This window comes from Dipodomys ordii, unplaced genomic scaffold, assembly GCF_000151885.1.
Source record: "Dipodomys ordii isolate 6190 unplaced genomic scaffold, Dord_2.0 Scaffold33, whole genome shotgun sequence".
In the NCBI taxonomy this organism is placed as follows: Eukaryota; Metazoa; Chordata; class Mammalia; order Rodentia; family Heteromyidae; genus Dipodomys; species Dipodomys ordii.
Window position 1 is genome coordinate 478,867 of NW_012267249.1, and position 24,599 is coordinate 503,465.

Sequence of the window (24,599 nt, forward strand, 5' to 3'; positions counted from 1 at the left end):
TTGCTTTGTTTTGTTTTTAGGTGGTTTGTTTGTTTAAAGAAAATAGAGAGCTGGCTGTTTTACTGGATCCAAATATTGTACCATATGAAACCTTTAAGCAAATGAGCTGGTTTGTTTCCTCATTTGTAAAATGGGGAGAGAACTACCACACCTACACAGAAACCAAAGGATAAACAAATGCAATCAGTATAGGTCAGGTGCCTAGGAAAATGCCGGGTATGCAAAGCACATAAAATTGTTCACGTCCCTCTTCTCCATCACTCCTAATGAGTAAAAACAACTACCCCCAATTTGAAAACCACAACTACTATTTATTGAATATTCACTCATGCTAGGTACTTTGCTAAATGCTTTAACCACTGTCTCTACTTACTAGCCCATTTTACAAAAGAGGAAGTTGAGGCCTACAGCAGAAATATCCAATGACATAGAAGCAGAAATGGCATGGTTCACATCAAAACCCAGATCTGCTTAAAGTCAAAACCACACAACCTCCTCTTTTGCAAACATGACCCAATCACCGATGGAACTAAAAACTCTCAGGTTTAAGTACTATGTGAACAGAAGGATTAAGTCTGTTTGGATAACAAAGCAAAAGTACCACAATGGTCTCCACAGGATGTGTGGGTGTGTGGGTGTGTGGCTGTCACTTCTGAGAGAAGATCATGCCCTACCCTACTTGAGCAACTACTAGACAGATCTAAGGAGGAAGTATCCCCTCCTATCTCAGTCACCAGACTTAGCATTCATTCCCAGCACACCAGAAGAACCTGCATGACCAAGGAGACAAAGCACTGCAAACCACGTACGCCAAAATACCTGATAGTTATGAAATGGGCATGATTAAAGTAGGTTGGTTCAACACCTGTCAAGTTGGGTACACACAGCAGGGTGCTGGCCCATGGACTATCTTAGTCTAGTACAGTGAGAGATGCATTCAGCTCACCAGGAGATAAACAGATCCAGACCCAATTACTGAAAAGTGTTTGTTGGGCTGTCTTAATAATGGTAAGGGTAGAAGTATGACCATGAACATTAATGGTATATACTTAAGTTTCATGATAATATAAAATACTACTTTAACTACTTTAGTATCTTTTCTCCTCACAGCTACTCTATGGAGCAAGATGCTATTATCATATTCACAATACAGATCAGGTGATAAGGAGAGAGATAAATAACTTGCTCAAGAGCACATCGTGAGTAGTAAGAAGCACAGTCAAGATTCAAACCCAGGATATTCTAGTTGACAGTATGTTCTCCCAGCCAATAACCTATGTCACTTCTCAGAGAAACAAAGGAAAAAACCCTACAAAAGCAAAAAGAAGGCCAGGTGTTGGTGGCTCACACCTACCTACTAAGGAGGTTGAGATCTGAGGATCACAGTTTAAAGCCAGCCCAGGAAAGGAAAAGTCTGTGAGACTCTTATCTCCAATTAACCACCAGAAAACCAGAAGTGGCACTGTGGCTCAAGTGGTAGAGCACTAGCTTTGAGCTAAATAACTCAGAGACAGTGCCCAGGCCCAGAGTTCAAGCCTCGTGACCAACAAAAAAAAGAAAAAAAAAAAAAACCAGCAGAAAGCCAGGTGCTAGTAGCTCACACCTGTAATCCTAGCTACTAAAGAGTCCTGCCAGCCTGGGCAGGAATGTCTGAGAGACTCTTTATTTCCAATCATCCACCAGAAAACCAAAAGTGGTGCTGTGACTCAAGTGGTAGAGTGCTATCCTTGAGCTGAAGAGCTGAAGAGCTCAGGAACAGCGCCCAAGACCAGAATTCAAGCACCACAACCGACAAAAAAAAAAAAGCAAAAAGATTTTTTTTTGTCGGTCGTGGGGCCTAAACTCTGGGCCCTGTCCTTCAGCTCAAGGCTAGCTCTCTACCACGTGAGCCACAGCACCACTTCCAGCTTTTTCTGTTTATGTGGTGCTGAGGTATTGAACCCAGGCTTCATGCATGCAAGGCAAGCACTGTACCACTGATTCACCTTCCTAGCTGCAGCAAAAAGATTTAGCATTATACTATGTTCAAACATAAGTAAGAACATATAGGATAAGAAGTTTAGTTTTGTTTCAGAAACATTTGGAGATACAAAAATGTCTCCAAAGAAAAACAGGCACTGGTGGCTCACACCTGTATTCCCAACTATTCAGGAGGCTGAAATCTGGAGGATCATGGTTCAAAGCCAGACTGGCCAGAAAAACCTGCAAGACTCTAATTAGCCAATAATATGCTAGGCTGGCAACATGGCTCAAAAGGTAGAATGCCAGCCAGGAACAAGGAAGCTCAGTGAAACTCAGCTAGCCTTGAACACAAAGAGGCTCAAGGACAGCGCCCAAACCCCAAAACTGGCAAAACAAAAAGACTAGCACTCTACCACTTGAGCCACAGCTCCACTTCCAGCTTTTTCTGAGTAGTTTATTAAATATAAATCTTACAAACCCCATGACCGGCCAAAAAAATTAAAAAGTCTCACAGACTTTCCTGCCTGGGCTAGCTTTAAACTGTGATCCTCAGATATCAACCTCCTAAGTAGCTAGGATTACAGGTGTGAGCCACCAGCATCAGGCTTATCTACCCTCTTTGATCTTCAGTTTCCCTATTATGATTCAGACATGAATTATACCCAAAAAAATTCATGGGTTAAAGGTTTGGACCTAAATGGAGGTATTATTGAAAAGAGATCAAGGAATCAGGGCTGAGAAGGTGGCTCAGTGGTAGAGTGCTTGCCTTGCATGCATGAGGCTCTGGGTTTGATTCCTCAGCACCACATAAGCAGAAAAAGCCGGAAGTGGGGCTGAGGCTCAAGTGGTTGAGTGCTAGCCTTCAGCTGAAGAGCTGAGGGACAGCGCCCAGGCCCAGAGTTCAGGTCCCACGGCTGACATAAAAAAAAAAAAAAAGAGAGAGAGAGAGAGATCAAGGAATCAACACAATGCCAATTTTGTTCATAGATTAATACCTTGAAAGATTCATAATTTTTATTTTTCCTGCAAGCCCAAAGCTAGGGGAACAAAAATAAAGGGTAAAGCTGGCCATTAGTGGCTCAAGCCTGTAATCCTAGGAAACCAGGATATGAGTATCACAGTTTGAAGCCAACCCAGGCAGGAAAGTTTGTGAAACTCTTTATCTCCAATTAACTATGAAAAAGTCTGAAGTGGATGAGCTACTCAGGAGGCTGAGATCTAAGGATCATGGTTCAAAACCAGCCCAGGCAGGGAAAGTCAGTGAGACTCTTATCTCCAGTTAACCACTAGAAAACCAGAAGTGTCGCTGTGGCTCAAGTGGTAGAGTGATAGCCTTGATCTGAAGAGCTCAGAAACAGTGCCCAACCCAAGAGTTCAAGCCCCATGACAGACAAAAAAAGTCTGAAGTGGAGTTGTAGCTCAAGTGGTAGAGTGCTTGCCTTAAGCAAAAAAAAATACCTCAGGGCCAACACCCAGGCCCTCGGTTCAAGTCCCAGGACTGGCACACACAAAAGGGTGAATATATTAAAAACAAAAGTGATGTGACTGAAGTTTCATAATGTTCTGGTCCAGTGTTTCATTATCTGAACAAGTAAGAACAGTTGTTGTGTTTGCCACTTAATGACTTTAAAACTAAAGGCCAGGTGCCGATGGCTCATGCCTGTAATCCTAGCTACTTAGGATGCTGAGCTCTGAGGATAGTGGTTCAAAGCCAACCAGGGCAGGAAAGTCCGTGAGACTCTTATCTCCAATAAACCACTAGAAAACTAGAAGTGGCACTGTGGCTCAAGCGGTAGAGCGATCCCCTTGAGCAGAAGAGCACAGGGACAGCGCCAAAGCCCAGAGTTCAAGCCCCACAATGGACCAAAAAAAAAAAACTAAAACAAAAAACTAAATACTGACCATTTCTCTTCCCCTTTCCCTCCCTCTTCTCCAAGTCATAAAGGAAAGTGTAAGGATTTTAAAGAGGGCTGGGAAGGTGGCTCAGTGGTAGAGCACTTGCCTTGCATGACTGAGGCCCTGGATTCGATTCCTCAGCACCACATAAGCAAAAGCCAGAAGTGGTGCTGTGGCTCAAGTGGTAGAGTGCTAGCCTTGAGCTGAAGAGCTGAGGGACAGCACCCAGGCCCAGAGTTCAGGCCCCACGACCAGACCCCCCCCCCAAAAAAAGAGAAGATTTGCAAAGAACAATACTCAAATATTCCTTAGAAAAAACAAGCAAAAAAAAGCTGTGGAAAAACTGGGTGTGAGTACATTAATTAATGGAAGGGAAAAATGGTATATTATACTCTTTTGATTCTGTTATATGCATTTTGATTGTTTGATTCCAATTCCTAAAAAAAGTTATGATTCTATGATCAGTTCAGAATTTCAGGACAGACGCATCCTAGAACCATATTATTTAACAACTTCTATCTCCGAACAAGGATTACAGTCTAGAAAAGAGTTGTTACACCAAAGTCTGGCTTATTAGTTGATGAAGATCAAGTTTAAGAGTACTTGGGGAAAATAAAATTAATAATTCTGAATAATAATTTTTCTTTTTGGCAGGATTGGGGCTTGAACTCAGGGTCTCCACTTGCCAACTGATTCAAGCCCTCAGCTCTTTTAGTTATCTGCCAAGTTAAATCCCAGGCTTTTTGCTAGTATCCTGATCCTCCAACTTCTGTCTAGGATTACAAATACACATCAACTGAATTGTTCTTTGCAACAGAATCATAGAATCTTGCAAACTTTTTTTTTTTTGACTAGGGCTCACCTCAAAGTGGATCCATAATTTCATGGCATTATTGAAAGATGGTGAAAACTAAAAGGTAAGGCCTTATTGGAGGACGAAGGTTACCTGGGACACATCTTAGAAAGATAAAAGTTGTCCCCAGACCTTTCTCTTTTTTTTTTTTTCTTTTTCTTTTTTGTCGGTCATAGGACTTGAACTCTGGGCCTGAGTGCTGTCCCTCAGCTCTTCAGCTCAAGGCTAGCGCTCCACTCCTTGAGCTACAGCACCACTTCTGGTTTTCTGGTGGTTTATTGGAAATAAGAGTTTCATGGAGGGCTGGGGTGTAGCTCAGTGGCAAAGCACTTGCCTAGCAAGCGCAACATCCTGGGTTCGATCCCCAGTACCAAAAAAAGAAAAGACAAAAAAAAAAAAAAAAAGAGTTTCATGGACTTTCCTGCCCGGGCTGGCTTTGAACTGCGATCCTCAGATCTCAGCCTCCTGAGCAGCTAGGATTACAGGCATGAGCCTCCGGCGCCCAGTGTCCCCAGACCTTTCTTTGACTCTCTCGTTCTCCCTCTTGCTCTCACTCTCAGCTTTCCTTCCACCATGGAGTTTGTGCTTTGCATGGGTCTAAAAACAATGGAGCCAGCCAAGCATGGATTCAAATCTATGGAACTGTGAGCCAAAATAAATCTTTCCTCCTTTAAATTGTTTTCTTCAGATGATTTTGTTACAGTAACAAAAAGCTGATGCACCCACTTCTAGTGAAAAATGAAAAGCCTTCCAGAACTTTTATGGCCCAGAGATAAGGCCCACAGAACTACAGTGAGTGGTTAATAACAGTGATAATATACTCAGGCCCAAACTGTAAGACTTTGAACTCCATGTGGAACTTGGATTTTACTCTTAAGCAAAAGAAAGTTAAGTGTTTACACAGTACATAGTACACAAGGCAAGGAGCTCTTCTGTGGTGTTCATAACACTGGGTAGTTAGCATTAAAAAGAATGGAAAGAATCCATTTTTACCATTTGAGTCTGGCACTATAATAGTTCTCCAGTAACTCTGTTGTTCTTTTGTGTGTGGGTGGTGATTGTGGATGGGGATTAAACCTAAGGCTCTCAGAACACTGTTATTGTTTTTCCTTTTCTTTTTTTCTTGAGCTGGTACTGGGACTTGAACTCAGGGCCTGGGTGCTTTCCCTGAGCTTTTTCACTCAAGGCAAGAGCTCTACCACTTGAGCCACAGCTTTACTTTCAGCTTTTCAGTTGTTAACTGGAGATAAGAGCCTTAGCCTAAGCTGGGAGGGTGGCTCAGTGGTAGAGCGCTTGCCTTGCATGCATGAGGCCCTGGGTTTGATTCCTCTGCACCACATAAGCAGAAAAAGCTGGAAGTGGTGCTGTGGCTCAAGTGGTAAAGCGCTAGCCTTGAGCTGAAGAGTTGAGGGACAGCGCCCAGGCCCCAGAGTTCAGGCTCCACAACCAGAAGAAAAAAAAAGTCTTAGCCTACGACTGAGAAGCTAGGATTACATGTATGAGCCACAAGTACCTGAATTGTTATTTTCTTAAAAATCAACTAAAGCCGGGTGCCAGTGGCTTATGCCTATAATCTTAGCTACTCAGGAGGCTAAGATCTGAGGATTGGGGTTCAAAGCCAGGGCAAGAAATTCTGTGAGACTCTTATCTCCAATAAACCACTAGAAACTGGAAGTGGCTCTGTGGCTCAATTGGTAGAGCGCTCGCCTTGAGCTGAAGAGTGCAGGAACAGCACCCAAGCCCAGAGTTCAAGCCCCGAGACTGACAAAAAAAAAAAGTCAATTAATTTGTTTTATTTTGTCTAGCATCTCATATCTTAATAAAAGAAAATGACACAAGTACTCTTGATATGGGCCCAGATATCTCTAAAACACATTCTGAGCCATGTAAAGTGGAGAGCCCTGGCCTCAATTTGCACCTAGTGCAACTTCAATCGAGGTTAGCAAGGACTAAGAGCAATTACTCTAAGCAATAGGTCCGTGGAGATAGGCTATTGGAGAGGTTTTATTTTCTCCAAGCTGTCCTTTGGGGGCCTTCTGCTAGCTGCCTGTGGTCTGGTGATAAGGCTGAAAGAGAAGTGGGCAAAAGCAAACCAGGAAGGGTGGGGGAAGTATAGAACACAGAGTGCAGAGTACACTCAAAGAGGAAGAGGGCAGGAGTGGTTCAGGCTAAGAAGAACCATATTTGTCCTTCCAGTTCAACACAACACATTGTTTTTGAAAACCTACTGAGTTCCAGACATTAGGCTGGCATTTGAGGAGAGGGAAAGCAAAATGCTAAGAACATCAAGTTCAAGCTTTTAAAAAAGTACTTGATTGAAAAGTCAACAAAGAAGTGAAAAAGTAGAAGGCTTTATCCAGAATGAATAAGCAGTGAAGTTTGAAGTTAAGAAGAGTTGTGGCTAAAACTGGATTTTTTTTTAACTGTATTTTTTTTTTGTCTTTTCTTTTTTGGTACTGGGGATGGAACCCCGGACATTGCACTTGCTAGGCAAGCACTTTGCCACTGAGCTACATCCCAGCCCTGTGGCTAAGACTGGAGCAGGGAGCTGAGGCCACGTTGTGCAGGCCTCCAAATCACACTAAAGAATCTAAACCTTATTCTAGAGGCAACAAGCTCTGGTACAAATTCAAAGTCATACACAGGAGTGAAATAAGAAAGACATGTTCTAGCCAGGCACTGGTAGCTCACGCCTGTAATCCTAGCTACTCAGGAGGCTGAGATCTGAGGATCATGGTTCAAAGCCAGCCTGGGCAGGAAAACCCATGAGACTCATCTCCAATTAACCAGAAAATTTTAGTGGCACTGTGGCTCAAGCAGTAGAGTGCTCGCCTTGAGCTGAAGTGCTGAAGGACAGAGCCCAGGACCAGACTTCAGGCCCCACGCAAACAAACAAAGAAAAAGAATGATGACCAAGGCTTTTAGTGACTGCATTGAATAAAAAAATCCTAGAGGCTGGGCGCCAGTGGCTCAGGCCTATAATCCTAGCTACTTTGGAGGCTGAGATCTGAGGATCGAAGTTCAAAGCCAGCCCAGGCAGGAAAGTCCGTGACTCTTATCTCCAATAAAAACCACTAGAAAACCGGAAGTGGCACTGTGGCTCAAGCGGTAGAGTGCTCTCCTTGAGCTGAAGAGCGCATCCCATGACCGACAAAAAATTAAAAAATTTTAAAAGTCCTAGAGAAAAGACAGTGAAGCCATCCATAGTGAGTCACACCAATTCCAGCACTCAGAAGGCTGAGACAAAAGGTAGCAAATTCAAGGTCAGTCTGGGATACTCAAGGACATGTGCTTGCTCTGTCTCTTATACACTTACACATACACCAGGAAAAAAAAAAAAGATAATACAGATCTCAGTTCACCCTGGGAGGAAATCACCCTAGGATAAGGCCAGAAGAGGGCAGCTGGGTTCTAGGTTATTCCAATGTCTAATATAGCTATGTGTGTCCCAAGGAAAAGAACCCCTAAATAATCTCATATTCCTTAAATCCTGAGTGACCTTCCAGGAGGCAAACTCTTATTCTCATAGTACAGATACAAGAAAGGACAGTTAAGAGAGATGTTTAGCAGGGTGCTGGTGGCTCACACCCGTAATCCTAGCTACTAAGGAGGCTGAGATCTGAGGATCACAGTCCAAAGCCAGCAGGGGAAGGAAAGTCCATAAGACTCTTAACTTCAATAAACCATCAGAAAACTGGAAGTGGCGCTGTGGCTCAAGTGGTAGAGCACTAGCCTCGAACTGAAGAGCTGAGGGACAGCACCCAGACCCAGAGCTCAAGCCCCATGACCGAGAAAAAAAAAAAGAGAGAGAGATGTCTACTGCTGTACCAAGAAGCAATAGTAAGACAAACATCCAACCCATTCAGTCACATCATTTAAATGTTTATCATAAATATTCCAAGAATGAAAGATTCTCCTCATTTATATTTGTTAGCTTCAGTTCTTTCTTTCTTTTTTTTTTTTTGGATCTGGTGTGGGGGCTGAACTCTGGGCCTGGGCGCTGTCCCTCAGCTCTTCAGCTCAAGGCTAGCGCTTTACCACTTGAGCCACAGCGCCACTTCCGGCTTTTTTCTGTTTATGTGGTGCTGAGGAATCGAACCCAGGGCCTCATGCATGCGAGGCAAGCACTCTCCCACTGAGCCAACTTCCCAGCCCCGTTAGCTTCAGTTTCTATAATAGATCATCACTAAAGTCTACAAAATTGTTACAGTCACTTTTTGTTTGGGATTTTTTTTCTTACAGCAAATTTTAAGCAGCAGCAATAACAAAAACCATGTAAATGAATAAGTGTCTGATACCCCAGCGCTGTCCTTACTCTAATAAATATTGATGTTCCTTCTTGAACTCTTGGTCTCTAAGGATTTTCCAGCACAAAGCTCCACTTCTAATTGAATGTTTGTGGGTTACCTCTCCTGTTCTACCCACAACCACTGTAGAATTTAAAACATACAGTTTTCACAAGAAAGAAAAAAAGGCCTTCAGGGGATTCTCCTACACTAGAAACAAATGTGAGATTAAATGGGGCAAAGAAGGAAAATGGAGAAGGGAATGACAAAGGGAAGAAGAATCCAAGTACAGTTCCGTTTTGTTTAAAGAAACAAGTGAGGGGCTGGGAAGGTGGCTCAGTGGTAGAGCGCTTGCCTTGCATGCCTGAGGCCCTGGGTTCAATTCCTCAGCACCACATAAGCAAAAAGAAAAAAGCCGGAAGTGGCGCTGTGGCTCAAGTGGTAGAGCGCTAGCCTTGAGCTGAAGAGCTGAGGGACAGCGCCCAGGCCCAGAGTTCAGGCCCCATGACCGGACCCAAAAAAAACAAACAAAATAAGTTAATTTGCCTACAGAAGTCCCTACAAAGGTATCAGTGATGAATGTTATTTTAAGCAAACTCACTTTCTCCATGCTGAAAGGATTTGGTGGTCACACAGGTTTTACTCATTAATATAGACAAAGCAAGATGAAAGAAAAGAGAGGAGGGGGGAACCCTGTGGCTTATTTTTCTAACATTCTCAATGACTCCTACTCTGGTAATCTAGGTTACCCTTTATGTTACCCCAGATATAAATAGCATTCATTTCCTTTCACAGGCCAGCAGACTTTAATGCTTTGTCTCCAGAAAGAGAAAAAATACTCATAAATGCATTTCATTCACGATGTGTGTTCCCACAAAGCTGGTTCACCTTTAATCAATAATGAAATTAAAATGAAAGCTCCACTTCAAAAGAAAAAAATGTATTTGAAACCACCACTTCGATAAATTTTCCCATAACAGCCCAGAAGAGACTTCTGAGTAGCAGTTACCCTTCCAGTGTAAGGCTCAGATTCCTGCAAGAGCACACTCCAGGTCTTTGGTGGTACCCAGGATGCAAAGCAGATTAACTGTTTACAGAATGTCTTAGATGAGTACTCAGTCCAACATAGGATTCCCAGTAGGGTTTTTCTAGGTAAGAGGATCTAGTTGCCAGATAGCAGCAACAAAGCATTGCTCTCAAGTCAGAAAAATCCACCCAAAGTCAACAGTAATAAAAGAAGTGAACAGAGGTGCTGGTGGCTCATGCCTGTAATCCTACCTATCCTAGATCTGAGGATCCCCAAAGGATCTAAGACTCATTTCCAATTATCACCAGAAAACTAGAAGTGGCGCTGTGGCTCAAAGTAAAGTGCTAGCCTTGAGCAAAAGACCAGGCCCAGGAGTTCAAGCCCCATAACTGATAAAAAAAATTTTTTTTAATTTTTTTAAGTGAAGAAACAGAAAAGCTCCTACCTAAAAAAGCTACAAACCAACACCAGCGCAAGATTTTAGCAGCTACGATAGAACAGAAGAGCTGGCTCACATCTAATACTAGCTACTCAGGAAGTTGAGATCTGAAGACTGCGGTTCTAAGCCAGCCCAGGCTTGGAGATTCATCTCCAACTAACCAGCAAAAGGCCAGAAGAGGAGCATCAACCTTAACCAAAAAAGCAAAGGGTGGGCTGGGAAGGTGGCTCAGTGGTAGAGTGCTTGCCTTGCATGCCTGAGGCCCTGGGTTCGATTCCTCAGCACCACATAAGGAAAACGAAAAAAGCCGGAAGTGGCGCTGTGGCTCAAGTGGTAGAGCGCTAGCCTTGAGCTGAAGAGCTGAGGGACAGCGCCCAGGCCCAGAGTTCAGGCCCCATGACCGGACCCAAAAAAAAAAAAGTCTCATGGACTTCTCTGCCCTGCCTGGCTTCGAACCATAGTCCTCAGATTTCAGCCTCATGAGTAACTAGGATTATAGAGGCAAGCCACCATAGCCCAGCTTGGAACAGCCTCTTGCCTTGGCTTGGTTCGCCAGGCTACTGAAAGAGGGTATTTTGGTCATTTATATATAGGACTTGGAACCTGGACCTCCAAGAGCACTCAGGTGACCCAAAGGGTTTCTCTTATCTGTTGAAGCACATTGCTCCACTGAGACCAGAGCAATTTGGAAACACAGATGGCCCAAAGAGAAATGGGGACTTGGTTTGTTACCATGCTAATCATTTTAAGAGGAGCAACTTGGCAGTTCTTATTATATTACCACTTATTGTAGGAACAAATGCTTTCAAACTAATAATTCCTCTGCTGTGCTTGGATAGTTTGCCTATTGTGAAAGTAAATCCAATACTCTGGGATTCCTACACTTTTCTCACCCAGGGGCCAAAACAACAACTGGCTTTCAAGTTGGGCACCTGTAGCTCATGCCTGTAATCCTAGCTATTTAGGAGGCTGAGATCTAAGAATCATGGTTCAAAGCCAGCCCATGCAGGAAAGTCCATGAGATTCATCTCCAATTAACCACCAAAGAGCTAGAAGTAAAGCTGTGGCTCAAGTGGAAGAGCACTAGCCCTGAGAAAAATAAGCTAAGAACAGTGGCCAAGCCCTGAGTTCAAACCCCAGGTCTGGAGGGGGGGAGAATTGGGTTCAGAGCTGTTTGGCCTGATATTCTAGGGAAGACATCATTCTACTAAGGAAATAGGTAAAGCGTTCCAACAGCCTGAGTCTAGCCCACTGGCTAAAGAAGTAGAACTCACCTCTTTGTGTAGCCATTGGGTCTGTCCTCCTCCGCCAATTATCTGGACCCTGGCAGCCTCTCATGAAGGGCAATGAGAGGGCCTGCTCTTAAACTCTCTTCACATGTGCTAGCACATCTCAGAGTATCATGGAAACTGAAGCAATAGCTATCTCAAGACCAACTCTTCAAGTGAACTCTGAGATAAACCCAAGAGAGATGGAAACTATCAGCCTATCTGGCCCTTGAATCGCATCTTGTGCTAGCCACAGTGAAGAAAAAGCCTAAGCGCTGAGGAAGTCCTCAGCTGGCCTCATTTCCTCTCCTTTTACAAACTCTTGCTCAACCTGTCACCCTTCCCTACCCCTCATAGTTTCCAAGCCTTGTAAGAGCACAGCTACTTGACAAGACTCTTGATCGCTGACGTAGAACAGAAGAGAGTGGTACAAATAGGTACAAGTGGTTATGCCAAAGCTGGCGTGAAACAAGTGCTTCATGGGCACACCCTGGGGACAAAAACCACCAGGGAGCCCTTGGGGGAAGGAATCAGGTCTGCAAACTGACCCAAATTTCAGCCCTGAGTCTCTGGCTCTCCAAAAGCACAGACACCTAACTCAACAATCTGCCTTTTGTGCAACACAACATTAACCACCAAGGGCTGGATGTCAAAACCAAACAACAACAACAAAACCTTGACCTATTTACCTGAAGCTTCTCCTGGCTTCCAGTCCTAGGACAGTTCCCCCGGACTCCAGCTCGGTGCATGGCCCCATCCAGAAAACCCAGGGTAGAACCTCAGAACACACCGCACCTCATCCAGAGGCAGACACGGTCACGGTCGTGTGCACACCCTCCAAACTCAGATCAGGACCGAAGAGCACGCTCAGCTAGAAAAACTGAGGCCCAGAAAGAGGCCGCGAGCGGCGCCGGGTCACACAGCGAGTCTGACAACACTGCTTTGCTAAGACCCCCCAAATATTCCTCAGCACCCCATTATCACCGGACGCCCCCCCCATCATGCCCGACTGAGGTTCTCCACAGAACCTCCGTCCCAATGTCTCCACCTCCCGTAGGGCCCAAAGCTCGGTCTTCGCCCCACGCGTCCACCTGCTAACTCGCACGTCCAACCTACCCGAAGGCCCGGCCTGATGCCTCCCACGACCGAGCTTCCCCCAGTCCCCCGCCTAAGTCCCGCTTGCCATCCCTCGCCGTACCTGCAGAGTCGCACTCCCGAGAGCCGGCGGCGGCGGACATTTCCCTGCCAGCTTCCTCAAGCTCCTCATCCCGCCGCCCGCCCGCGTGCTCCGCCCACCCCAGACGAGCCCGCCCCCGCGTGCCACTCCCGCCAATCGAAATTACGTTTGACTCACAGCCCCACCCCCAAACAGAACTAACCCCGCCCCCTGATACCTGCTATCCTCGAATCCCCACTTTCCTTTCCAAGATGGATACCTGCCTCCGCCAATTGCTGCGCACCAGGGTGAGGTACCCGGGGCCGTGTTCCAACCGCGTGCTGTGGGAGCCTCTGGCGCTGGCTCCACACACTTGTAACGGGATAGCCAGAGGAACTCAGGATCCGGGGTCGCAGGATCGAATCCTGTGTCAGGAACAAGGAGCACAGTCTGAACCACGGGCTTGTGTTCTGGGAAGAATCTTCAACTGTGTTGCCCCTGGGCACCGCGTGGGTCTGAGGCCCAAATGCAGTAACGTGCTCTGACCCAGAGAGCCTGCCATTACTCCAGCCTCAAAGAACTGCACGCTAAGGTCTGTGCTCCATCTATGTATATAGATAGATAGATAGATAGATATAGATAGCTTTGTGAGCTAGGAAACGCTTCCAATTTTATATGCGAGGTGACTGGGTTCAGAGAGGTAAAGTCCAGAGTCAGAATCAGGGGTGCAGGGCCTTCATCCAGAAGTTAGCATGTTAGAGTGGGTTGGCGCATTAACCTGTAACCTCCGTCTGCAGTTTGCAAGCCACCCCAGGGACAAACGCTCTGAGTCAAATGCACGCAAAATAGACTATCAGTGCTGGTCCTCTGGATCCATCTTAACTACCTCTCCTTCCTAGAAGCTCTTGAACCTCACTTGCTTCCAACTCATAACCGGGTCAGTCTGACTTTAAAACACTTGATAGAAACCCTTCTCCTATCCTGCATATTTGCTTGTGGAGCTACAGAAAGTTGATCCAACTGAATTGGACTTGCAAGGACATCAGAAATGGAAAGACTTGGGCTTCTGCTGCCTGACATGACCAGGCAGCACTTTTTAACATTTCTATATACTAACCTATATCCAGTCTCATCTAATCCAAAAACAAAACAAAATCCACCTTGGATTGTTGTGTAAGACATGTTTATATTTCCATTGTGCAAATCAGAAAGCCAAGATGTGGGTCAGGTGCAGGTGGCTCATGCCTATAATCCTAGCTACTCAGGAGATTGAGATTTGAGGATCATGGTTTGAAGCCAGTCCAGACTTTAAGTCCATGAGATTCTTACCTCAAATTTACTACCAAAAAGCTGTAAGTAGAGCTGTGTTTGTAGTGGTAAAGCAACAACCTTGAACGAAAAAGCTAAGCATCAATGCCCAGGCCCTGAGGTTAAGCCCTAATAAAGGCACAAAAAAGAGAAGAGGGGCAGGGCACCAGTAGCTTACACCTGTAATCCTAGCTACTCAGGAGGCTGAGATCTGAGGATCACGGTTCAAAGCCAGCCCTGGCAAGAAAGTCCTTGAAAATCTTATCTTCAATTAACCACCAGAAACCCAGAAGTGGCACTGTGGCCCAAGTGGTAGAGTGCTCACCTTGAGCTGAAAAGCTGAGGAACAGGGGGTAGGGCCAGAGTTCAAGCCATACTACCAACAAGAGAGAGAGAAAGAGAGTAAAACAGGAGAGAAAGAAATAGTATAGACTTCCTGCTAGTTACTGGAAATGGGATTTGAACCCCAGAGCAGGTAAGAGACCTACAAGACAGATCCTAAAGAAGAAAAAGAACTTATCCATGACTTTAAATTACTTTCAACATTTATATACTACTACCTATAATTCAGTCTTATCAGATCCACCCTAAAAAAGTGGGGTGTCAGTGGCTCATGCCTGTAAGCCTAGCTACACAGGATGCTGACATCTGAGGATCACGGGTCAAAGTCATCTTGTGCAGAAAAGTTCATGACATTATTATCTGCAATTAAGCAACAAAAGAGAAAAGTTGGAAATGGGGTTGTGGCTAAAGTGGTAGTATACAACCCTTGGGGATAGCACACACACTTTGAGATCAAGCCCCAGGACCTGCACACACAAAAAAAACCTTGGATTGTTAAATCATCCTTGACTTCTCTCCTCTATTCATACAGCTCTGTCCATCCATTTAACAAACATTTGTTAAATGGCTAGTCACTGTTCTAATCAGTTTTAAAGTTGTCAACACCAAACCAAATTCACAGCTCCCAAGGCAATTTCACTGTCCTCAGTAGAGCCTCCTTAGTACTTCTCCAGCCCATCTTTCCTTCCCAATCCTATCCCATGGCCAATTCCCTACTCTCAGCCTCATTCCAAATGCCTGTAGCACTATAATACATTCCAGGCTCCTCCTTTCTATGGTTTTTATCAGGGGAGCTTTTCTAATTTCCCAATCTTGCTTAACCACTCCCCAGTTTTCCTTAAGAGCTCTCTACAAGGGCAGAGTCCAAGTTCCTTGTTATTTATTTCAGGCTCTTCAAGAGCTGCCCTCTGCTGGTCTCTCCTGCCCAGCTCTCTCCACAGCTTTTCCAAGATCAGCCCAGCCTGCGCTCCTCCCTCTCATTGCTTGCCCTTTTCCCTCATAGCCTGGGGGGGGAGGGAAGGGGAGAATGGGGGAGGAAGGGATACTCTTGTTCTTCTAAGCTTTAACACCACCTCTTTCATCAAGGCCTCCTAGAGCTGTTCACACACAGAGACTGAGACAGAGAGAGACCAAATAAGGAAGAACAAGAGCAAAACAGTTGAAAACTCAGACTCTGGAGTAAGACTCAGCTAAGCTTGTTCATCCTGGCTCTCCACAGTGTACCGGCTGTGCACTCAGGAAAAGCACCTACTGTCTTGGAGCTTCAGTTTCCTTATCTGTAAAATGGAGACCTTGATAATACTAACCGTGAAGGCTGTAGAAGTATTAAATGTGATAGTTTGTTAAAAAAAAAAAAAAAGGTTTTAGAATGGTGTCTAACACATAAGTCCAAGAAGGAGAAAATATTTTCTGAGTTGTTGCTATCTGGATGAGAACTTTCACATGTGTTCTTTCTTTCTTATTTGTTAGCTGTGGGGGTTGAACTCAGGGCCTAGGTGCTGTCCCTTAGCTTTTCTTGCTCAAGGCTAGTGCTCTGCCACTTTGAGCCACAATACCACCTCTGTTTCTGGTGGTTTATCGGAGGAGATAAGTCTCATGGACTGCCAGGGCTGGCTTCAAGCTACCATCATCCTCAGATCTCAGCCTCCCAAGTAGCTAAGATTACAGGCATGAGCCACCAGCACCTGATTCACGTGTGTTCTTTCTTTTAATTCTCACAACCCCATGAGGGATATTCATGACATGTAGAAGATTACCAGAATGAAGGCCCAGAAAAGTGAAGTGGTTTGCCAAAGTCACACAGCTAGGGACTGTCAGAAATGGATTTCAAGTCAAAGAGGCTGTCTCCTTGCTCTTACAGGTTGGCTATCCTTTCCAAAACACTATTTTTTGTTTTGTTTTTTTGGTCTGGTCGTGGGGCCTGAACTCTGGGCCTGGGCGCTGTCCCTCAGCTCTTCAGCTCAAGGCTAGCACTCTACCACTTGAGCCACAGTGCCACTTCCAGCTTTTTTTTTTTTCTGCTTATGTGGTGCTGAGGAATCGAACCCAGGGCCTCATGCATGCAAGGCAAGCACTCTACCACTGAGCCACCTTCCCAGCCCTCCAAAACACTTATAACCAAAAGTGCTTCAGTAGGTTTTAAGGCTGATGGCTCCAGGTGCCTATGGCGCATGCCTATAACCTACCTACTCAGGAGTCTGAATGCTGAGAACTACATTTCAAAGCCAGCCTAAGTAGGAAAGTTTATGAGGCTCTTATCTCCAATTAGCCAGCAGAAACCCACAAGTAGAGCTGTGGCTCAAGTAGTAGAGTGCCAGCCTTAAGTAAAAAAGCTAAGGGACAGTGCCCAGGCCCTGAGTTCAAGCCCCAGGACAGGTACCAAAAGCTGGGGGGGTGGGGGGCGCACGCTGGGAATGTGGCTTAGTGGTAGAGTGCTTGATCAGCATACATGAAGCCCTGGGTTTTATTCCTCAGTACCACATAAACAGAAAAAGCTGGAAGTGGCAGTGTGGCTCAAGTGGTAGAGTGCTAGCCTTGAGCCGTAGTGCCCAGGCCCTAAGTTCAAGCCCCAGGACTGGAAAAAAAAATGTGCATAAAACAAACTTTGATGGTGTGGTATTTTCTACTTGTTGGCATCATATTGGCACTTAAAAGTTTTGGGGTTTTAGAGTACTTCAGAGTTTGGATTTCCAGATTCAGGATGCTCAACTGGTATTACTGTTACTATCCCTCCTAAAACCATTACTAATGATCATTAAATGATAGTAATTATTTTATTTTTTTTTTATTTTTTGCTGGTCATGGGGCCTGAACTCTGAGCCTGGGCATTGTCCTTCAGCTCTTCAGGTCAAGATTAGTGCTCTACCACTTAAGCCACAGCGCCACTTCTGGCTTTTTCTGCTTATTTGGTGCTAAGGAATTGAACGCAGGGCCTCATGTATGCAAGGCAAGCACTCTACCACTGAGCCACCTTCCCAGCCCAAGTAATTATTTTAAAATTTAGAAATAAATGTTCGCCGGGAACCGGTGGCTCAGGCCTGTACTCCTAGCTACTCAGGAGGCTGAGATCTGAGGATCGAGGTTCAAAGCCAGCCCAGGCAGAAAAGACCATGAGACTCCTATCTCCAATAAACCACTAGAAAACTGGAAGTGGCGCTGTAGCTCAAGTGGTAGAGTGCTCGCCTTGAGCTAAAGAGCTGAGGGACAGCGCCCAGGCCCAGAGTTCAAGTCCCACAGCTGACAAAAAAATTAAAAATAAAAAAATAAATGTTCCCCTGCTTATAGAATAAATTTTAAACTCCTTAGCCACCCACTCAAAGCTTTATATTCTTGTTTCTACTTTCTTTCCTCCACCCAGAAGCCAGTTTGCCAGTTCTTCCTGGCACACCTGAGCCCTCAAGACTCAGGCTTGAGACCATTATACAATCACACAAGGCCAAGCTCTCCCCTTACACGCCCCCCACCCCAACACAGAGACTAGATGTTGGCCTGAAACAACTAATGCCACTGAGTGAACACCTGAGCCTCAGCACCTGGTGGCTTAAATTTGCATGTTCTGTAATTGGTTCTCTCCTCCTCACAAACTCTCCTTTACCTCCAATCAAAACAAATGCTGTCTAGAAGCCTCTAACCTTTTGCTGCAAAGTCAAAGCTAGACCATTTTCTCAGCTGTACTGAGGGATAGAGCAGGTTTCAAAAGCAAGAAAACCCATATGACAGGCTTCTCTTGATTCCAGCTATGAGTGGCAGAGAGAAGATGGGCCTCTAGAATCTGCTGGCCGTGCCAACTTGTAAGAAATTCTGCCACAAGGTCACAACCCATATTCTGCAGCCCTGCTTAGAGCCAGAAGAACTAAAGTGCTCTACAGTAGTTAATGCTTGGGTCCAATGTTATATAGTTCATGCTTAGATCCAAAAACCTTAATGCAGAAACACAAACACCATGGCTTGCATACAGTCTGGGAGTGTCACCATTCCATGCCAGGAAACGGGAGGGCCACAGAAATTGTAATGTATGAGTTCAAAAGTTAGAAAATGGACTAGAGTGAGCAGGTCAGCTCCCCAGCCAGCAGATACCCACCCTGGGAGCCTTAGGTCTTACTTACTTGGACAGGCCCTGGTGACTTCCTGGAGGAACATCCTAGTGTGTGAACCAAAGGGCAGTTGGAATATCAGGCTGAGCTTTGCTGTGTCCAGCTGGACAGTCACATCTGAACCTACAGAAGGAGCAGGAAATGAGCCCTTGGCCACCAGGAGTGAAGAGTTAATTTTTTTTTTAATTTTTGCCTGTCCTAGGGCTTGAACTCTGGGCCTGGACGCTGTCCCTGAGCTCCTTTTACTCAAGGCTAGCACTCTACTGCTTTGAGTCACAGTGCCACTTCTGATTTTCTGGTGATTAATTGGCGATACGAGTCTCACAGACTTTCCTGCTAGGTTTAGCTTCAAACCATGACCCTCCAGTCTCAGCCTCCTGAGTAGCTAGGCTTATAAGTATGTGCCTGGCTCTTAGATTAATTTTAAGTATGGAGTCCCTAGAATAGAGAATTTAGCCCTGGCTCCAGATGGTCCTTTGACTACCACTGCTGATAAGACAATAAAGGATAAAGGAACCCTTTGGCCCCTCAGTTCCACATGAGCTCCCACTTTTCAGAGGGAGCTCAAGACTATGAAAAGTCAATAAGCCTCACTACTGCATCACATGGTTCTAGCAGAGACAAGTTCTCTGGAGCTGTAGTCCTTCCGTCACCACCCTCACCCCATGCAGGATGCACAGCACATAGAGGCGGGACTAGAAGAACAGTCCATGAGTTGGTCTTCCTGGAAGTTCCAAGCTCTTTGCTAAGGCACAGTAAAGAAAACAGATGTGAGTCTATGTTCAGAGAACTAGACTAGAAAGCTCCTTATACATAGCATATGCTCAGCCCAAGGTGAGCACTTGAAAAAAGAAAAAAAAAATAAAAAGAATGGACAGAAGCCATTTAGCAGAGTGATAAGAGTTAAATGATAGGCTGGGAATGTGGTTTAGTGGTAGAGTGCTTGCCTAGCATGCATGAAGCCGGGAGTCCAATTCCTCAGTACCAATAAACAGAAAAACCTGCAAGTGGCATTGTGGCTCAAGTGATAGAGTGTTAGCCTTGAGCAAAAGAACTCAGGGACAGTGCCTAACCCTGAGTTCAAGTCCCAGGACTGGCAAAAAAAAAAAAAAGAGAGGGCCGGGGAGGGAGAGAGGGTTCTAGCACCCTGGGCATGACAATGCACAAATGTTATCCCAACAATAAGGGAGACACGATGGCTGGGCCTGGTGGCATGTACGTGCCATCCCAAATGACACAGGGTAGCACAGTAAGAGGACCACAGTCCAGGCTGGTTGGACATTAAGCAACACCCTATCATGAGATTGCCTGCCTAACAAATGTGAGGCCCTAAGTACACTCTTCATTACCACCAAAAACAATTTAAAAAGTAAGGGCTGGGAAGGTGGCTCAGTGGTAGAGTGCTTGCCTTGCATGCGTGAGGTCCTAGGTTCGATTTCTCAGCACTACATAAGCAGAAAAAGAAGGAAGTGAGGCTGAGGCTCAAGTGGTAGAGCGCTAGTCTACAGCTGAAGAGCTGAGGGACAGCGCCCAGGCCCAGAGTTCAGGCCCCATGACCGACCCAAAATAAATAAATAAATAAAAAGTATAGGCTTCAGACTCTGGATTCTGAGTTTGAATCCTGGTTCCACTAAGTACTAATTTTTTAAATTTCCCTGCACCACAGTTCCTTTATCATAAAATGGAGACGAAAACAGTAATAATCTCATATCACAGAGATTTATTTATAGATCTGGCCAAATCTTAGATAAAAACAGTGATACTCTCATATCACAGAGATTTATAGGTCTTGCTAATTTTTTTTTAATTAAAGGCCCCAACATAGCTTCTGTTTTTGAGCTTTTTAGACAGATAGTCTACCACTTGAACACCGACCTCTCAATCTTGCCAAATTTTGTGTATAAAACTTTTATCATAGGGGAGGGGGGAAGGAGAAGGATTGGAATGGGGGGAAGGGGGGAGGCTGGGAAGGGATGGGAAGGGAAGGGTAAACAAAGGAGGCTGCAATGCTTGGTAAGAAATGTACGCATTATCCTGCCCATGCAATTGTAACCCCTCTGTACAGTATGTTCACAAATAAAATAAAATTAAATTAAAAAAAACTTTTATCATATAACTTGGCAGAAGATAATCACTGATTAAACGTTCACCTCTATTATTATTGCCTAGCAAAGAAGTCAGACATTATTTAAGTGAAAACAAATAATTGAATTCCTATGAGTTACAAAGGGCTGGCTAGGATGAGAAAAGACACATATATCAGTGAGAGAAAAGCAATTTCAGGGCTTTGTCAAAGACTTCCTGGGAGCTGGAAGGCATGTGCCTCACACTATATAGCTCATGCCTATAATCCTAGCTACTCAGGAGGCTGAGACCTGAAGATCACAGTTTTCCAACTGGAGCAGGAAAGTTCATGTGACTCTTAGCTCCAATCAGCTACTAACAAAGCCAAAAGCGAAGCTGTGTCTCAAGTGGTAGAATGCCAATCTTGAGCACAAAAGCTCAGGGAAAGCACCCAGGCCTTGATTTCAAGCCTTGGATAAGCAACAACAAAAAAAAGAAGACAGACAGAAAGAAAGAGAGAGAAAAGAAAGAAAAGAAAAGGAAGGAAGGAAGGAAAGAACGAAAGAAAGAATGAAAGAAAGAACAAAAGAAAGAAAGAAAGAAAGAAAATGTGTGAAATGAAGTCTGGAAGGTACAACTATCCATGGAGAAAGTGGCTAAGTGTAGGAAGGAGGAACCTCTGCCATTAGATTATGTGATGTTTCAGATGACTGAGGCCTTCCAGAGGACTCCAGTGCAGCAAGCCTGTGGAACAGTGATAGAGATGAGCCACAAGAGGCAGGTGGACAGGGCCATATCTGTACAGTCTTATTACCACAATAAGAATAGTGGGAGCCAGAAGTGATGTACTAATGGCTCATTCCTGCAACCCTAGCTACTTAAAAGGCTGAGATCGGAGGATTGTGGTTCAAAGTGAGCCCAGACAGGAAAGACTATGTGATTCATCTTCAATTAACCACCAGAAAAACAGAAGTGGCACTGTGACTCAAAATAATAGAGCACTAGCCTTGAGTGAAATCGATCAGGGACAGCATCCAGGACTGAATTCAAGCTCCACAACAGACAAAAAAAAAAATTTTTTTTTTAATAGTGGAGTTGTTCTTATTTCATACCATTCCTCTCTGTTTGAAAATAGTCCTCCCCTTATTCTCCACTGGGACCCAGACTGACAGGACCACTCACCAAGGATGTAGAGTTCACCATCTGGGGATACTGTGGGAAAGGAAAATGAGAAGTTTTTAGCAACTGAGGACCCCTGACCCCACACACACATACACACAAGAACAGAGAAACCTAGAGGGGAGGAGCTCCCAGAGGAGAGGGATTCATACCACCCAACTTCCTGTGGCACCTTCTTCCAGTGTAAAATCCCGAGAGACTGGTATAATCTGATCCAAAGAGACATCATCCCCTGTAATGGCCATCCTCCGGTGTGTGTACAGGAAGAGACTAAGGGCAGAAAGCAGAAATGAGAACAGAACCCACTGGCCATACCATGGAGCCCCAAGTGCTCATGCTCTCTCAGTCCTTCTATTCTGGCAGTAGCCTGGCTGGACCCACTCCTCAACCTCTCTGACCACAATGACCTTGAAGGATACAATTTATGAATGAAGGGCTGGGAAGGTGGCTCAGTGGTAGACTGCTTGCTTTGCATGCATGAAGCCCTGGGTTCGATTCTTCAGCACCACACAAGCAAAAAAAAAAGAAGAAAGCCAGAAGTGGCGCTAGCCTTGAGCTGAAGAGCTAAGGGACAGCGCCCAGCCCAGAGTTCATGACTGGACCCAAAAAAAAAAATTATGAATGAAGCCATAAAAGTTGTACTTGTCTCATTTGGAAGAGCACGTCCCTTGTTAGCAAAACACAGCTGATTTGGGCTGGATTGTATGTTACAGGAACTGTGCATGCTTAGCCACCTCCTTTCTTTACCTGAACCTCAGTTCCCCTACCTATAAAATCAGGAGAGTGGATTAGGAAATGTCTAAGGCTCCCCTCCCCCAGCTCTGAGACACTGAGATTCACTTATTAGCTATGAGACCTCTGCCAAGTATTATTCTCTTCTCCTGTGTAATAGGCAGATATTCCCAGGTGACACTTAATGAGCACCTTCTTTGTACTTCATACTGTGTTTAAAACCTTTACATGTACTAACTTACTTTAATCTTTTTGCTTTAGGGGAGGGTGTGCTGGAGACTGAACCCATGGCCTTATACCTACCTGCGCTCTACCACTGAATTATACCCTCATCCCCAATACTCTAATCTTTCATCTGAGAAAAGGGATAAAACAACTTGCCTAGGATTACAATGCCTAGATGTGAATCCAGACATTCTGGCCATGAGCTCAAGATCTGGACACTGTGATAACTATGTCTTTTCCAGAAGTCTCCCCCATGTCTTGATGATTATATGAGTTAATGCATGCAAAAAGGCTCTAAATATGGTGTTCAAGGAACAATCACTATCATTATCTCTCTCTAGGAGACTTAGACCCAGCCCTGGAGGGATGGCTGAAGTCCAACTGGAGGGTACAATGAAGTCTGTTATGGCCCAGAAAACAGGGTGCCCAGACTCTATCACTCACGCGTATTCCTGGCCACCATGCTCCAGGCCGTAGCGCACCAACCCCAGCAGGCGGCTCTGCCTGCTGTCTCCCTCACACAGCGTACCTTGTACTGCCTGCTGCTCAGTCAAGGGAAAATCAAAGTCCAGGCCAGGCTGTTCCAAATCCAGTTCACTCCACTAATCCCTGCCTTTTCCTGCCCTGCCCCCCTCCCCAAGGTGTGAGCTTGGATAAGTCACTTCACCTGTGAGCCTTGGTCATTGTGAAATTGGAATGAATAATTTCCACTATCTCCAGGTTGGAAGTTGCATATTTAAAGCACCTGGCAGAGCGTCTAGGACCAAGTAAGTACTTTAAAATAAATAGTAGGCTCCTTCTCTTCTGATGGCTAAAAGAGGGGTAAGGGACAGTGACTGACATTCGACTTCTCAAAGCCAGGACAAGGCCCAGCCTGCGGGGAGCTCAAGACTAGAAAGGATATGATGATGCAGTATTCCCCCTCTGCCAGCGTCTCCTGGATAGCCACAGACTGGTCCATGCTGGATCCTGTTGAGCAGACATGCATGGAGGAGAGTTGATGGAAATTAATTTGGGTCAATTCCATGAGGTGACAGAAGGAGGGGGAGGGCTTTTGAAGAGGAAGGAGGGGCCTTTGTAGAGGAAGAAGAAAAAGCCTGGTCCTTCTCCCTACAATGTGCCTTTGAGTTTCCAGGGAGAGGGTCCCCATCCCTTTTCCTCTGACCATGTCTGATTCATTGTACCACCCACCCTCTGTCTGGGAGGGCATCCAGCTCTTCCTGAGTGGGGACCAGACTTCTTGTTGCAAATAGGAGACCGGGTTCCCTTGCTTCTAGGATAGGTCTCGGCCTCCAGGATTGGTCCTCTCTGGGAGAAGGTGAGGACATATCTGAATATACTCGAGAGAGACATCTCCCCTTACTCTAGGAAGGGAGAATCCCACCCAGGAAAGAAGCCCAATCCTGTTGGCTCCTTTTTATCTGGAGGCGGGAAAAGCAGCTCGCCCTGTTGCTCCTTGCCCACACCCCACCCAGCAGGCCCGTTGCATCAGTCTCGGACTAGGGGTGGGCTGTCTGACAGCCGCCGGGCAGGGGTCCCAGCCGTCAGCTTGTCCACTTCCTCTCACTCCGCATCCCCTTGTAGCGCCCCCCCTCCGCCTCCCCCGCCATTGCCACCTACCTCCCCAGCTGTCAACGCTAGGTCCTCGGTACCCGGGCTGAGGCCGAGCCAGGAACTACATTTCCCAGCAGTCCCCGGTGCCACAGGACAGCCGGACGGCCTGCAAGTCCCAGCATGCCCGAGTCAGTACTGGGGGCGTCTCCACATC

At 45.5% G+C, this 24,599-nt stretch overlaps 2 protein-coding genes across 2 annotated transcripts in view; both read right to left on the reverse strand.

Annotated features, from left to right (window-relative positions):
• Nucleotides 1-12,998, reverse strand: part of Inpp5b (inositol polyphosphate-5-phosphatase, 75kDa) — a 56,922-nt gene extending 43,924 nt beyond the window's left edge. Inside the window, exons 1-2 of the mRNA XM_013016979.1 lie at nucleotides 12,930-12,998; nucleotides 11,738-11,914 (exon numbers count right to left, since the gene is read on the reverse strand). Coding sequence (XP_012872433.1) covers nucleotides 11,738-11,801 — 64 coding nt within the window. The 5' untranslated portion in view covers nucleotides 11,802-11,914; nucleotides 12,930-12,998. The remainder of the gene's footprint in view (nucleotides 1-11,737; nucleotides 11,915-12,929) is intronic.
• LOC105986022 (type II inositol 1,4,5-trisphosphate 5-phosphatase-like) lies at nucleotides 12,844-23,450 on the reverse strand. The gene is made up of 6 exons (XM_013016762.1): nucleotides 23,276-23,450; nucleotides 22,047-22,144; nucleotides 21,878-21,907; nucleotides 18,644-18,754; nucleotides 13,168-13,312; nucleotides 12,844-13,054 (listed from the first exon to the last, which is right to left on the reverse strand). The coding sequence occupies exons 2-6, from the start codon at nucleotides 22,117-22,119 to the stop codon at nucleotides 12,844-12,846; spliced, it is 570 nt and encodes a 189-aa protein (XP_012872216.1). The 5' UTR covers nucleotides 22,120-22,144; nucleotides 23,276-23,450.
• Nucleotides 23,451-24,599: the final 1,149 nt, after the last annotated feature.

What these genes read in the sequence shown, in the direction of transcription:
- LOC105986022 (XM_013016762.1), bottom strand. Translation starts at nt 22,119, where the DNA reads ATGGCCATTACAGGGGATGATGTCTCTTTGGATCAGATTATACCAGTC. An exon ending in AGTCACCAGGGCCTGTCCAA is followed by an intron (nt 13,313 to 18,643) that starts GTAAGTAAGACC and finishes TTCCTGACACAG; the next exon opens with GATTCGATCCTGCGACCCCG. An exon ending in GCAGCAATTGGCGGAGGCAG is followed by an intron (nt 13,055 to 13,167) that starts GTATCCATCTTG and finishes GATTGGCGGGAG; the next exon opens with TGGCACGCGGGGGCGGGCTC.